We start from the raw sequence: 15670 nt of genomic DNA, 5'->3' as shown, positions 1-15670 counted from the left end.
ATAAAGATATACAGCAAACCTTTCATATCAGCAGACGATATCCCAAACAAAATAACCCCACAGAAGCACCCGAACTTCATTTGATCTGTGTTCTTTTAGCTTTTTATTTATTTTAATACTAACCTCAGGATGTTATTTACTTTTAGGCCAATTTTTAAACCTTATTAAATATATGCATCATATTTCATGTCAAATTCTTTGTTGATCAATAGATTCCATTTACACTAAAGCTTTAAACCAGACAAATTAGTTAATTTACATTGCACAATTAAAACGGCATTAAATGATGTTATGTTTTAGGCAGTCATTTAATGAGTGAGTCATTGAATCATTTGATTCACTGAATCGTTCAAAAGACTGAATCATTCAGAAACTAAACACAGCTGTGGACTGAGAGACACAATCCCAAAGAACCAGATCATTTGTTGATTTCAGTTTATTGTCATTTTTCCAAGTACATTAGATCCGTACATCAGCACTCTTCTGTACAATACCGTGACATTATTAGATTGATCAAGAAACAAAACAAAAGCAGACAGTCTTCCTCCGTCCCGAGGAGGAACACACCGTCAGAAGGAAGCGCTCGCGTGACCAGAGACACGCAAACCATGAAGAAAACCAGAGAAATTAAATCAGACTCCTGCCTTTAAACCAGTCATCATCAGGACACGGAGTGAAGAGAAGAAACGGCAGAGAGACGTGATGAAGGCTCGGACACGTCCCATCAGTCCTCACAGAAGAATCCAGACACTCCTCATTACTAAACTAACCCTACAGAAGCTTGAGCGGCTCACTCCTCGCACACTTTCACTTAAAAAAACAGCCTGTGTGTGTGTGTGTGTGTGTGTGTGTGTATCAGTCTCTGCTGGCGTCCAGTGATGGACAGACTCCGTCTCACTGTAAACACAGATGATGATGATGATGATGATGAAGATGGTGCGTCTCTCACTCGTCTGATCCGGCCGAGCGTTTCTGAGTCCTCTTGCGTGGAGACTGTCTTGGAGACGCTTTATCTGAGAGAAACACACACACACACACACACGTAAGTCATGTGATCAGCTGCGTGTCACATGATGAAGATCAGAGGACAGAAACATCAGGATTCAGACTGAAGTAAGCGCTCACCTCTCCGACTCGCCACTGAGCACACGAGAGGAAGAGGAGGAGATGAAGAGGAAGAGCAGCGTGAGAACAGAGAAGAGCAGACACAGAAGACCGGAGTCACACATGATTCATCATTCCCTGTGTTCTGAGGAATGCTGGGAAGCAAACCCTCTGAAAGACCCATTATTATAGACAGCCACTTGATTTTATTCCTCAATTAAAGAAGCATTTTAAACAAATAGATGGAATAAAAGGCTCCTTTATTAACAAGGAAATACCGCCACCTAGTGGAAATATTACTTTCATGATTCAAGTTTCATTTTGTTCATATTTCTATATTAAAAATCTAGTATAAAACATTTATTATTTGATTACAGATTCCTAACTGCTATGTAAATGCACGTACAGCATCAGACGGTGAATACATCTATAAAAGCATCTTCAGACGCAGCTTCTGTCTCTGAATACGGATTTAACTGGTAACAGTCTATTGTCGTATCATTGTAATGTTTTAGATGTAAGAATTTAATATTAAATAATAATAATAATTAATTTTATTAATAAAACACTTTACATTAAAAAAAAAAAAACGATCTCAAAGTGCTAGTGCATTAAAGATGACGTACAGAAGGGTTCATTTCTGGTTTGGATCAGTTCTTATGTTCAAATTCACATTTCACAACATTTTCTTTGAACAAATGAAAAACGAAAAATGTGGAGTTTTTCATTTTTCAGATTTCAATATTAAATGAAAAAACTAATTAAAAATGTTTCCATTAAAAGTTAGAAAACGAATGTTTCACTCAAGCTTTTACTTTGAGTTTATAATCACGGTCTGAAAAGGCTGTTCCAGTGTCATCTAATGACCTGTGCACACTGGTAATGACTGGTGTGTGTGGAGTCTGCTGTGATTGGCTCACACTCACTGATCTGGTTGAGTGTTTCCTGTGGGATCCAGCTCATGTCCACATCATTGTGACTGGACGTTCCCATCTCCACTTTAGCTGCGGGCCGTCTCCTCTGTGACACACACACACACACACACACTGAAGCACAGACTCTGACAGCAGGGTAATGATGAAGAGCTGATGATGATGATGATGAGTGTCTCACCTTGCGTGACTCGAGCAGCTGATGAAGGCCGACCACCAGCAGCAGACCGAGACCCGCCAGGAACACGTACAAGAAGATCCTGCACACACACACACACACACACACACACACACACACATGATCAGAGCGCCGCCTGCTGCCCAGAGCCTGATCTCCTCTCTCGCTGCAGCACACTTACGTCTCTCCGTCCAGACCGTCCTCTCTCTCAGTGATGGTGACCGTCTGATTGAACACAGCGTCCTGGAACACGTTCCCCTGAAACAGAAGAAGGAGACGAGTGAGAGAGAGAGGATCGAGTCCAGAGACGTTCTGCTCACACACACACACACACACACACTCTCTCTCTCGTGCGCACACACACACTCACACTCCCTCTCTCTCTCTCACACACACACTCCCTCTCTCTCACACACACACACACTCTCACACACACACACACACTCCCTCTCTCTCTCACACACACACACACACACTCCCTCTCTCTCTCTCACACACACACACACACTCACGCTGCTGTCCCTGTAGTTGAGGTTGATGACGAGGCCGAAGGGCCGCCCCCCCATGGGCTCCGCAGGGATGAAGGAGTACTCGAAGGAGGCCTGACGCTGAGGAGGAACCTCGGTCCCCAGCTGCAGCGCTGTGAAGTTCTGGATGTAGAACTGGAAGTCCTGCGGGTAACGGAACGAAGCGTCCAGAGACTCCACCACGAACATCTCCGAGCCTTTATTAGTGAATCCCAGCAGGAACTTCACGATGTTGTTGGCGGGAAAATCTGCCATTCAGGAAGAGAACGAAAGAGCGACAGAAGAAACTCCCATCAGTTCACCTCAATACCAGAAACAACACTGACTCTGGAATAACACGCTGAGATTTATGTGATGAATTCTGATCTAAATCAATTAAATATTCACAACAGTAGAGCAGATTCGGACACAAACTGATGTGAATATGAGTCTGTGCTGTGTATCTCCAGTGATGTGTGTCAGTGAGATGAGATGTAAATGATCCGCACATATAACACAGTGATGGAGAGCTGAAGAAATTGCACTTCATCAGTCACATCTGAGTGTGTGTTCAACTCGTTCACCTTCTCCTTTGACGAAGAGGATGGTGGTGTCAGCGTTGGGTGAAGCCTTCATCTCTCCCACCAGAGCTTCTTCCTCCTCTTCCTCCTTTTCTTCCGTCTGACAGAAGAAACCACAGCATGAGTGTCTGCACTGACCGCTCGGACCACGAGAGGTTAATCATAGTTAGTTAGTTCTCTTACTAGTTCAGTGTTCTCATCATCCTCCACCTCAGCTTCATCATCCTCATCCTCAGCCATCACATCATCAGCTCCATCTTCATCCACAGCCTCCTCTTCATCAGTAGCATCCTGTGCAGAAACAACCGGCCCTGGACACACACACACACACAGAGATCAGACACACACACACACACACACACAGAGATCATTATAAGGTCTATCACACATGTAATGATGTTAAACTAAAGTGCAGAGCTTCACTCATGTTTATGTGATTAAACCTCATACAGAAAGTTTAACTTAAGTGTGAAGAGATGGCCTAAAATCTTCCTAAACGAGACACGTCATCAACACTACAGTCACTACACAGCACTTTCTGATCTCTAGTGCACTTCGTAGCGAAGTGAAGTGATTTACTGAGGGTCTGAATGAAGGACACGTCACACTCTCACACTCTCTCTCTGTCTCACACACACACACACACACACACACACACACACACACACACACACACACGAGCCCCAATCCGTCCAAACGCGAGGCTCGAGAGCAGATAATCAAAGAGTTACAGCGGACCGATTATTACTGCATTAATCGAGGCCTGAGCAGTCGAACTCACCCTTCAGCAGGAGCGCGGCGGGAAACGCCAGTAAGAGCAGCAGCAACAGCTTCTGCAGCAGCCTCATGACTCTAACAGCGAGGAGTTAATGAGAAAATACGGAGAATAAACCGACAATAAACACGAGAGAAACGCGCCTGACGCACTGAACGAGTCCTCACTGACAAAACGCCTCACGACGCCTGCGCTCATCCGGGACACCGCTGACGTCACACGCACAGAGCCACGTGTCGCCGTAGAAATCAAATGGGCGGGGCTTTCGAATGCTTTAAATTATTAAATATTATATTTGAGTTGCCCTGTGTGTGTGATTTCATTTTGATACATTTTACAAAGTCTCTCATTATATCATTATTCAGGTGTAAAGTATTTTTTCAGAATCTGCACACAGACAGCGCTGTCACGTGATATATATTACTTTTCGCACCGCTTGTATCACGATGAATCAATCAGTTTATCGAGATGGATTTTGTTTAAAACCATTTTTAACAGATTGCTGGAACTGATGCATGTCATTTGTATATAATGAAATGTCAATTAAGAATAAATTCAAGTAAAATATATACAGCAACTGCGTCGCTCACACTGACGTCACACACACAGAGACACGTGTCGCTTTATGCGCCGCACGCTCACACACTGACCATTGACGAGCCAACGTGCTGAATAAAGTTTTTTATTGATTATCAATGCAGTAACTGCGAAAATCTACAAGGTAAATAACGTTAACAGAAGACAGTGACGCGGGTAAATAGATCAAAGTGACGATAAGTGAGAGAGGGTTTATAATAAAGTAAATAAAACATTTAATGCCATCAATCACACTCACAACATGCTTATAATTCTTCTAGTGTCATGCATTTATCACACACTTTATTCATCTGACAGATCCTGATTCACACTCTGAAGAAAAGAAAACCTGATCATATTTACAGTACATGCAGTGTGAAGAGGATTGAATCATGATCAGCGCGCGCGCACACACACACACACACACACACACACACACACACTCTTCATGACATCTGACAAAGTCAAGAAACCAAACTAGTTAAAGATAACAGTGAAGCTCTGGTCGAATTTAACATTATTCCTCTTCAAAGCACATGGACACATTACAGATCAATAAAAGAGTAGATGATTGTGTTCTTCAGATCTGAACCTCTGGCAAACAGTCGTATGCTTGAACATCATGAATATAACTAACTGTTACTGGTTAGTAACGAACCTGAATTAACATCGCTACTAGTTTATTCCAGAACTAGTCTGAGGACTTGTGATGTGTGATGGCATAATAAACATAAATCTCATTACAGTCATCAGAATAACCCATCAGAAGAACAGATCATTAGTGTGAATGAACCTCAAACTAACCTCATTTAATGATCAATAAAACAGTTATTGATTATTATCAACCTCCATTCACTATCAGACAGTGATTCTGCCCAAAACAGCTCATTTCTGCCACAGAAGAAAAATAAAAGGTTGGTTAACTGCTCATAATTATCTCATAAGTTCATATCTTGCAATTCTGAAAAAAGTCTGAACTGTAAGATAAAGACAAAAAAGTCTGAATTGTGATTTGCAAAAATGCAAGATTAAAAATAACAACATAAAAATCACTTTTTTAATATATTTATGCGGCGGCAGAAATAAGCTTCCATATGTCTGATGCTTATGGAAGGCCGTTAGGGTCAGAAGCGAGACGCTGGAGGTGAGTGTCGTGTGTTCATGTGTGAATGATGATCTCAGTTCAAACACTGCACGTAGTTGGCCGGAAGCATGCCAGACTTTCCGGTGCGCTGGACCGTGCCGAACATCCATCCCTCATCGATGGGCTGTGCATTAATGATCACATCACCGTCACGGAAGGAGACCTCGTCGTGATCCTGAGCGGCGTAATCATACAGCGCCCGGTACACCCTCTGCTGGAGACACACACACACACACACACACACACACACACGCACACACACACACACACACACAGTCAATATCACACTAAAAACACTGTTTCCATCCCATGTGTTCACAATAAAAACCATATTCATATAAAAATAAAATCTGTTATCGATATACTGAAGTGCATTAAATGTTAGGCTACATTGTGTCAAGGTTTCCCAAACTGCAGGCAGTTCTTGAGTTTAATGAAAAAATAAAAGTTAAAAATGTAAAATTAAAATACAATTTTGTAAAATAACAATCAAAATAGAACACACACACACACACACAAAATAATAATTGGTTTACCTGCATGTCATGTGACCATTAACCAACATCAGAGAACAGTGAACATGAAAAAGTGTTACTGAATTATTACCTTAAAATAATAAGTAAATATATTAGGTGAAAGAGATTCGGCCGGCAAAAACAAGTTTGGGAATGCCTGTATTACATGTAAATAACACATAATGTGAATCTGAGCATTTTAATGTGTTTGACAGACACAAGTAATACATGGTTAAATAACCTACTGAGTCATAATTTCAGATAAATATTAATGTGTTTATCAGTAAAGAAACACTGAGAAAACATCTAATTACAAGAACTTAATTTTATGAATCTGATTACTTCAGATACCATGTCATCACTTCCTGCCAGCTCTGTTTGTTAGTATAGAAGTGAAGCGCAGTGAGAAGCTGAGGTTGTTTCTCTCTCACCGTGGAGGTCGAGTGTGGAGGAGACTGACCGCTGTGACCGTATCCCTGCTGAGGATGATGGGAGTGATGCTGGTACACACCTGTGTGATCAACAACATCACAAACACAGAGTCAATCACTGCAGGCCACGCAGACTTCACGTGCTTCATCACACCTGTGGACAAACACCAACAAAACCAGTATGGCTTGTGAGAGTGAGGTGACTCTGATGGTGGGCAGGTCGATCCGTGCTGTCGGGAGTCTCACACACACACACACACACACACACGCGTGTGGTTATTTCAGCGGCATGCGTCCGTGATCTTGCCTGAAGCGGATCGGTCCTGCAGTGCAGAAGCGCTGCTGCAGACGGACACACTGCGATCGGCCCAGAGCTCTGAGCCTGGAGAACTGCACAGCGATCGCTGGGGGCCACGGCTGACACGCTCTAACACACACACACACACACACACCGGTGTTACACACAGACACCCGCGGCTGACAGCCAGTCTACAGTTGTGCGTCTGCTGTACCCGTCATCCTGCGCAGGCTTTTAGACTGAATATTGTCCTCCACTGGATCAAAGTCAAAGATGGATCCCGGATCAGTCCTCCAGACCTTCAGCTCTTCAGCACAACACACAGGTCAAAGGTCAGCTTCAGGATTATATGTGTCATGTGCACTAGTAGATTTCTATTTCTAATAAATGATGCTCTTTTGAACTTTCTATTCATCTGTGAATCCTGAAAAATAAATTGATGCTGAAAATTCAGCTTTGATCATAGCAATAAATTACATTTTAACTGATATTATCATAGTTTTAACATTTATTCTGTTTTAAACCGGAATAATATTTCACAATATCACATGTTCAGAGATGAAGACGATGATCAAATGATGATTATTTACACGACACAGCCTTCACACAAACCTGAAATCACAAATGGATTCAAAAAATCATAACTGATAATCAAATGTGTCTGTGAGTGATGAACATCAAACATTCTTCTGCTGCAAACAATATCCAAGACTTCAGAAAGAATCATGTTAATATTGTTAATGACTGAGTATGAGTGATGGACAGACCAGAGGCTCCTGCTGATCTGCGGTCCATCTCCACCACCTGCGGCTGGACGCCATGGTAACTGTCGCCGGCGCCCATCAGCTGGTCTCCATGGAGACGTGCCATGTGCTGCTCATCGAGGGTGTGTGTGGCCCCTCGACCCCGCGAGCGCTCAAACTCCTCGTGATACTTCGCCTGAGAGAGAGAGAGAGAGAGCGTTACACTCACACACACACACACACACACACACACACACACTAACACACACACACTAACACACTCATGCAAACACACTCCAGGCGTGTGTTAAGGTGCCGTTAGGTCTCTGATAAACTCGTGAGTCTTTACTAGCGCACACGTGTCAGTCACGTGTTAATGCGGTGATGTCACACGCAGGCGTTGCCGTGGTCCTGCTACCATGGAAACAGCGTCCTGAGACTTCCGCACACGCCTCATTTCAGGCGTATCCAGCTCTGAGCAGGAGTGACCTTTGACCTCCTTCAAACTGCGCTGGTACTGCACCTGAAACACACACACTTATTTTACATAATTTACATCATTTTGAGTTTTGAGACTTCATAGCGGACCCTGGTGTGTGTTGTGTTTGAGAGAGAGAGTGTGTGTGTGTGTGTGTGTGTGTGTGTGAGTGAGTGTGAGAGAGTGTGAGTGTTTGTGTGAGAGAGTGTAGGTGTGAGTGAGTGTGAGAGAGTGTGTGTGTGTGTGAGTGAGTGTGAGTGTTTGTGTGTGCGAGAGAGAGTGTGTGTGTGTGTGAGTGTTTGTGTGTGTGTGTGTGTGTGTTCTTGCCGTGCTGATGTTCTGCTGGTTCTGTTTGACCCGGTCCAGCTCTGGTGTCACTCCCACACTGACCGGATCGACTGCTTTCTTATACTTGGCCTGCAGGAGGAGGAGGATGATGATGAAGAAGAAGTAGTTAGTCAGACTCAGATGACTGACAGGTGTCAATCACACAGACAGACTCACGTCGCTGATGTTGTGCTGGTTCCTGCGCACGCGCTCCATCTCAGGAGTGTCAGTCACGGCTGTTCCGGATCCGACAGACTCTCTGTACTGAACCTGTGGAAGATCACGGATAGCAGCTCACACGTGTGTGTTTCCAGTAGAAAAACCTAAACATCCCAAAATATGCTGCCATTTTTTTGGACAAAACAGCATACATTTGGAAAAAGGAGAATAATTCTCTTCTAAAAAGTATATGATTCAATTTGGGCAAATGTACTTTGTTTTATGGATTTTTAGAAACTTTTATTCTAAAACAAGACTTAAAAAAACATCACACTGATGGCAATATGCATTTGCAAATGATATGTAGATGAGGTCATAGTAATTCGAGGTGTCATAAGCTCCATATATGGTTATACTGGGGAGGAGACAGATGCACACACATTATCCACCTTAACTGGAAATATAATGTCTCTGGTTTCACTTCCAGCTGCTGTTATCTGTACAAAACAGCTGGTTTTGCTGCTTGATATTTCCAACTATTGTGTCTTACCATTTTTCTTACTTTAAAGTATTATCTTAATTATGAACACAAAGGTTTGTAGTGTTATCAGTTTACTGCACTTTGGTTTTCTCCTCGTTATTTCCCTGCAGAGCGCATCACTCACGTCACTGATGTTCTTGGTGTTTTCTCGTGCCAGCTTGATTTCTGGAGAGTCAGTGACCGCTGACATCAGACCCTTCATCAGCCGCGAGTCCCATGTGTAGAAGAGCTGCACACACACACACACACACGTGTGTTCACTACACAGTCATGTGATGAACAGCCTGATCAGTGTTTGTGTGTCTGTGTGTGAGGGTGTGTGTGTGAGTGTGTATGTGTCTCACTGCGCTGATGTTGCGCTGGTTATTCTTCACTCTCTGGATCTCTGGTGTGTCTGATGCGGCAGAACACGAGCTCTTCAGACGCTCCATGTCACCACGGTACTTCTTCTGCAAACACAAAGACACACACACACACACACACACACACACACACAGACACACACACATACGTGAACACCAGCTCTAGTCCTCTAACAGGTACTGCAGACAGACAGACAGGTGTGTGTGTCATGTGACCTGACTGTAGACGTCTCTCAGGTAAGCAGCGTGCAGCAGCGCAGGTGTGTCTGTCACCGTACTGTATGACGATTCTCTGTGCTGAGACGCTTGTCTGTACGACACCTGAAACACACACATGGTCAGTCCATGTCTCTTTGATCATGTGTGTGAGTGTGAGTGTGTGTTTGTTCCGTCACTCACGTCGCTGCTGATCTCAGATGCTTTCTTCGCTCTCTGGATCTCCAGACTATCTGCTGTGACGTCGGTTCCCTTCCCTCTGATCTCACTCTCCAGATCCTTACGATACTCCTTCTGCAGGAGCAGAAACACATCATGATGAAGCTTAAGCTTGTGTGCGTGTGTTTGTGTGTGTGTGTGAGAGAGAGAGACAGTGTGTGTGTGTGTGTGTGTGAGAGAGAGAGAGAGAGAGAGAGAGAGAGAGAGACAGAGACACAGTGTGTGAGTGTGTGTGTGTGTGTTTACCTCACTCAGAATGTGTCCAGCGTTTTTCACCCGAAGCAGATCTGGTGTTTCCTCCAGACCTGTCAGACCTTTTCCTTTCACTTCCTGTTCCAGATCCTTACGATACTCCTTCTGCAGGAGCATAAACAAGTCATGATGAAGCTCAAGCTTGTGTGTGTATGTGTGTGTGTGTGTGTGTGTGAGTGATGGAGAGAGAGAGAGAGAGAGTGTGTGTGAGTGTGTGTACCTCACTCAGAATGTGCCCAGCGTTTTTCACCCGAAGCAGATCTGGTGTTTCCTCCAGACCTGTCAGGCCTTTCCCTTTCACTTCCTGTTCCAGATCCTTACGATACTCCTTCTGTTCGACACACACACACAGGTTCTGTCATTCTATGTACATCAGTGTTAAACACTAACTAAACTATCTGAAATCATTTCAAATTTCTGTGATTTTGATGCCTCTGCTGAATCTCTTGCTCGCGTCACACATCATCACCTCACTGACGAGGCTGCTGGCGTAACGAGCTGATAGATACGCCGGCGTCAGATCCACCTCCAGCAGAACCTTGCCTTTCATCTGGCTCTCATACTCCTTACGATACTCCTTCTGTGAGCAGATCCACACGTTTAGCACACGCTCACTCACTTGCTCACTCACTCGCTCACTCACTCGCCCACTCACTCGCTCACTCACACGCCCACTCACTCGCCCACTCACACGCTCACTCACACGCTCATTCACTCACTCACTTGTCACTCACTCGCTCACTCACTCGCTCACTCACAAGCTCACTCACTCACTCGCTCGCTCGCTCACTCCCTCACTCACTTACAAGCTCACTCACTCACTCACTCACACACTCACTCACTCGCTCGCTCGCTCGCTCACTTACACGCTCACTCACTCCCTCACTCACTCCCTCACTCGCTCACTCACACGCTCACTCACATGCTCACTCACTCACTCACTCCCTCCCTCACACGCTCACTCACATGCTCACTTACACGCTCACTCACTCACTCGCTCTCTCACTCACACGCTCACTTAATCACTCACACGCTCACTCACTCGCTCTCTCACTCACACGCTCACTCAATCACTCACACGCTCACTCACTCACTCGCTCGCTCACTTACACGCTCACTCACTCCCTCACTCACACTCACACTTACACGCTCGCTCACGCACACACTCACTTACACGCTCACTTACACGCTCACTCACTCACTCACATGCTCACTCACTTACATGCTCACTCACTCACTCACTCACACACACACACTCACTCACACTCACACACACACTCACTCACACTCACACACACGCTCACTCACTCACTCGCTCACACTCACACGCTCACTCACTCACTCACTCGCTCACACTCTCACGCTCACGCGCTCACTCTCACTCACTCACACGCTCACTCGCTCACTCACACGCTTACTCACTCACACGCTCACTCACTCACTCACACGCTCACTCTCACTCACTCACTCACTCACTCTCACTCACTCACACTCTCACTCACTCACTCACTCCCTCACTCACATGCTCACTTACAAGCTCACTCACTCACTCGCTCACACTCTCACGCTCACGCGCTCACTCTCACTCACTCACACGCTCACTCACTCACTCGCTCACTCACACGCTTACTCACTCACACGCTCACTCACTCACTCACACGCTCACTCTCACTCACTCACTCACTCACTCTCACTCACTCACACTCTCACTCACTCACACACTCACTCACTCCCTCACTCACATGCTCACTTACAAGCTCACTCACTCACTCACTTACACGCTCACTCCCTGACTCACTCACTCACTCCCTCCCTCACTCGCTCACTCACTCACTCACACTCACTTACACGCTCACTTACACGCTCACTTACACGCTCACTCACTCCCTCACTCACACGCTCGCTCACACGCTCACTCACTTACTCACTCACTTACACGCTAACTTACATGCTCACTCACTCACTCACATGCTCACTCACTCACACTCACACACACGCTCACTCACTCCCTCACTCACACTCACACTCACACTCACACTTACACGCTCGCTCACTCACACACTCACACGCTCGCTCACACGCTCACTCACTCACTCACATGCTCACTTACACGCTCACTCACTCACTCACATGCTCACTCACTTACACGCTCACTCACTCACTCACTCACTCACACACACTCACTCACACTCACACACACACGCTCACTCACTCGCTCACACGCTCACTCACTCACTCGCTCACACGCTCACACTCACACGCTCACTCACTCACTCGCTCACACGCTCACACTCTCACGCTCACTCACTCACTCGCTCACTCACACGCTCACACGCTCACTCACTCACTCGCTCACTCACACGCTTACTCACTCACACGCTCACTCACACGCTCACTCACTCACTCACACGCTCACTCTCACTCACACGCTCACTCACTCACTCACACGCTCACGCGCTCACTCTCACTCACTCACACGCTCACTCACACGCTCACTCACTCACTCACACGCTCACTCTCACTCACTCACTCACTCACTCACACGCTCACTCACACGCTCACTCACTCACACGCTCACTCACACGCTCACTCTCACTCACTCACTCGCTCGCAGACTCACTCACTCACTCCCTCACTCACACGCTCACTCACTCCCTCACTCACACGCTCGCTCACACGCTCACTCGCTTACTCACTCACTTACACGCTCACTTACACGCTCACTCACTCACTCACATGCTCACTCACTCACTCACACACACGCTCACTCACTCCCTCACTCACACTCACACGCTCGCTCACTCACACACTCACACGCTCACTCACACGCTCACTCACTTACACGCTCACTCACATGCTCACACACTTACATGTTCACTCACTCACACGCTTACTCACTCACACGCTCACTCACTCACTCTCACGCTCACTCACTCACTCGCTCATTCACACGCTTACTCACACGCTCACTCACTCTCACTCACTTACTCACTCACTCGCTCACTCTCACTCACTCACTCACTCACTCACTCTCATGCTCACTCACTCACACTCTCACTCACTCACACGCTCACTCTCACTCACTTACTCACTCACTCGCTCACTCTCTCACACCCTCCCTCACTCACTCACTTACACTCACACACACTCACATGCTCACACACTCACTCACTCACTCGCTCACTCTCTCACACCCTCCCTCACTCACTCACTTACACTCACACACACACACACACACTCACATGCTCACACACTCACTCACTCACTCACTCACTCGCTCGCTCACTCGCTCACTCTCTCACACCCTCCCTCACTCACTCACTTACACTCACACACACACACTCACACGCTCACACACTCACTCACTCGCTCACCCTTACTCACTCGCTCACTCACTCACTTACACGCTCACTCACTCACTCTCACACGCTCACTTACACACACACACACACACTCTCACATGCAAACACGCAGACTCACACATGCACACACACACCTCGCTTTGCATCTTCTGCGCTTCCTTTGACACTTTATACATCTGTGTGTCCACAAACTCCATCTGTGACTTCCCTCGGTTCTTCTCGTATTCCTCTTTATATTTCCACTGCAAACACAGATCACTCTGATCATCATCACAGACAGGAGGGGGGGTGACACTTCTCACAGCACTCGTCCCCTGCCCCACGCCACTGACCACAGATGTTCATAAACACTCCTCATTAATACCATCAAGATTCATATTTCACATTCACGCAAGGGTTATTATAGTTCACTAAATCTAGAACCATAAAAAACATGCCATGTGGAATGAGCTTTGACCAACACATTTTTTTATTTTAGTTAAAGCTTATTCTATTTCTAATTAAACTAAAAGAAGCTGAAGAATTGCCAATTAGTAATTAGATAAAATAAATATAATAATAATAATAATAAAAAACATTAAATTTTTGATAGTTGCCTTTCTAACCCTAACCCAACCTTTCTAATTTTGTTTTGCGTTGAAATGAAAACTATATAGACAAAAAAAAAAAGAATTAAAATGACAAAAACACAAAAAATGACCAAAACCAAAATTTAGTAATAAAACTAAAATTAAATCAGAATACATAAAAATGAAATATTATTTCAAATATTAGTTGGTCTATATGAGAATCTCAGCGCTACTAACTGAAGACTGACCTGACTGTGCAGCACAGCGTTCTCCTGATGGTGGCGCTGTTCAGCCGTGTCCAGAGCCAGGAGGTAGTGCCCCTTAGACTCCTCATACTTCTTCCTGTACTCCACCTGACGGACAGACGGTTCAGCCAATCAGAGCTCTCCTTTAATACTGTGAACCAATGATGCTTTAGAATGAATCTCAACACAAACAAATCATCACAAGTGATGGAGAGTGCAACAGAATCATCAGACGAGTGAATCAGAGTCTGTACGTTGCTCTGTAGTTTGCTGGCGTGGAGCACGTGACCCAGATGAAGCAGGTTTGGTAAATCAGTGACGGCCTGCAGCTTCTTCTGACTGTACTTCACCTGAGACACACACACACACACACACACACACACACACACACGTGTGATGAACATATGCACACAGTCCTCATACACCATAATGACTCAAGGGAGAATCTCCTGTGAAAGTGTTTCCATGGACACCAGTGCAGTCTGGCAGGAATCAGACGCATCTTTAGAGGAGCAAAACACACCGAGCTGAATGAAGAGAATAGATCACCCTGAACAGCCATTCAGCTTGTGTGTGTGTGTGTGTGTGTCTGTGTGTGTGTGTGTGTGTGTGTGTGTGTGTGTGTGTGTGTGTGTGTGTGTGTGTGTGTGTGTGTGTGTGTGTGTGTGTGTGTAAGTGCGTGTGTGTGTGAGTCACCTGACTGGCCAGAGCCGACGCGGCCTGGGTTTGTCTGAAGCTCACACACTCGCTGGGGTTGTACTGTGGCTTCTGTTCTCTCAGATTCTTCTCAAACTTCTGCTTGTAGTTGACCTGCAGAGACAATGGCTTAAACACATGCTTCAGTGAAAAGCTGAAGATCACGTGACGCATCTCGTACCTGACTGGCCAGTCGCGCAGCTTCTTGGGCATGTTGTATGTCGGGTCGCTCCAGCAGCGCTCGCTGGTCAAACACGTCCACTTTACTTCTGTAGGCCACCTGTGAAGACGCCACACATTATTCCTGAGCACACACGCGTGTCACACACTCACACAGACACCTGTATGACGAACAGCACTCACGTCACTGGCGAGTTTACTGGCGTGTGTGGCGTTCCGGATGTCAGGTCTGTCCATCACCTCGCTGAATTTATGAAGCTCCTCTTTCCCTCGGCGATACG

General features: G+C 45.7%; 2 protein-coding genes across 23 annotated transcripts in view; both read right to left on the bottom strand.

Moving 5' to 3' along the window:
• Positions 1 to 418: 418 nt before the first annotated feature.
• LOC127946004 (translocon-associated protein subunit alpha) lies at positions 419 to 4287 on the bottom strand. 2 transcript variants are annotated; one of them, XM_052542269.1, is made up of 9 exons: positions 4083 to 4285; positions 3485 to 3612; positions 3305 to 3401; positions 2727 to 2989; positions 2396 to 2472; positions 2218 to 2296; positions 2031 to 2124; positions 1126 to 1140; positions 419 to 1013 (listed from the first exon to the last, which is right to left on the bottom strand). In XM_052542269.1, exons 1-9 carry the CDS (start codon positions 4147 to 4149, stop codon positions 946 to 948), a joined length of 888 nt encoding a protein of 295 aa, XP_052398229.1. In that variant the 5' UTR covers positions 4150 to 4285; the 3' UTR covers positions 419 to 945. The 2 variants fall into 2 exon arrangements, with proteins under 2 accessions (XP_052398229.1, XP_052398230.1); XM_052542270.1 differs by lacking the exon at positions 1126 to 1140 and having other exon boundaries at positions 4083 to 4287.
• Positions 4288 to 4742: 455 nt separating this feature from the next.
• The window catches only part of LOC127946484 (nebulin), a 26103-nt gene continuing 15175 nt past the window's right edge, over positions 4743 to 15670 (bottom strand). For 7 of the 21 annotated variants that reach the window (XM_052543101.1, XM_052543100.1, XM_052543096.1 and 4 more), the window contains 21 exons: positions 15573 to 15670; positions 15391 to 15489; positions 15210 to 15323; positions 14768 to 14863; positions 14517 to 14621; positions 13834 to 13941; positions 10807 to 10917; positions 10558 to 10668; positions 10332 to 10442; positions 10050 to 10160; positions 9867 to 9971; positions 9633 to 9737; positions 9413 to 9517; positions 8766 to 8858; positions 8589 to 8678; positions 8202 to 8306; positions 7808 to 7979; positions 7255 to 7347; positions 7050 to 7169; positions 6743 to 6822; positions 4743 to 6010 (listed from right to left, as the gene is read on the bottom strand). The exon at positions 15573 to 15670 is cut by the window's right edge and continues 4 nt beyond it. In XM_052543101.1, the coding sequence (XP_052399061.1) occupies positions 5831 to 6010; positions 6743 to 6822; positions 7050 to 7169; positions 7255 to 7347; positions 7808 to 7979; positions 8202 to 8306; positions 8589 to 8678; positions 8766 to 8858; positions 9413 to 9517; positions 9633 to 9737; positions 9867 to 9971; positions 10050 to 10160; positions 10332 to 10442; positions 10558 to 10668; positions 10807 to 10917; positions 13834 to 13941; positions 14517 to 14621; positions 14768 to 14863; positions 15210 to 15323; positions 15391 to 15489; positions 15573 to 15670 (2312 nt within the window). In that variant the 3' untranslated portion in view covers positions 4743 to 5830. Of the gene's footprint in view, positions 6011 to 6742; positions 6823 to 7049; positions 7170 to 7254; positions 7348 to 7807; positions 7980 to 8132; positions 8307 to 8588; positions 8679 to 8765; positions 8859 to 9412; positions 9518 to 9632; positions 9738 to 9866; positions 9972 to 10049; positions 10161 to 10331; positions 10443 to 10557; positions 10669 to 10806; positions 10918 to 13833; positions 13942 to 14516; positions 14622 to 14767; positions 14864 to 15209; positions 15324 to 15390; positions 15490 to 15572 lie in introns of those variants that run through there. The other 14 variants (XM_052543086.1, XM_052543082.1, XM_052543087.1 and 11 more) reach the window with 14 other exon arrangements.

Source organism: Carassius gibelio, chromosome A24 (genome assembly GCF_023724105.1).
Source record: "Carassius gibelio isolate Cgi1373 ecotype wild population from Czech Republic chromosome A24, carGib1.2-hapl.c, whole genome shotgun sequence".
Lineage (NCBI taxonomy): Eukaryota > Metazoa > Chordata > Actinopteri > Cypriniformes > Cyprinidae > Carassius > Carassius gibelio.
The sequence above is the reverse complement of the archived record's forward strand: the minus strand, read 5'-3'. Positions and strand labels throughout refer to the sequence as shown.

What these genes read in the sequence shown, in the direction of transcription:
- LOC127946004 (XM_052542269.1), bottom strand. Translation starts at nt 4,149, where the DNA reads ATGAGGCTGCTGCAGAAGCTGTTGCTGCTGCTCTTACTGGCGTTTCCC. An exon ending in TCAACTACAGGGACAGCAGC is followed by an intron (nt 2,473 to 2,726) that starts GTGAGTGTGTGT and finishes CTTCTGTTTCAG; the next exon opens with GGGAACGTGTTCCAGGACGC. An exon ending in GACGGTCTGGACGGAGAGAC is followed by an intron (nt 2,297 to 2,395) that starts GTAAGTGTGCTG and finishes GTGTGTGTGCAG; the next exon opens with GATCTTCTTGTACGTGTTCC.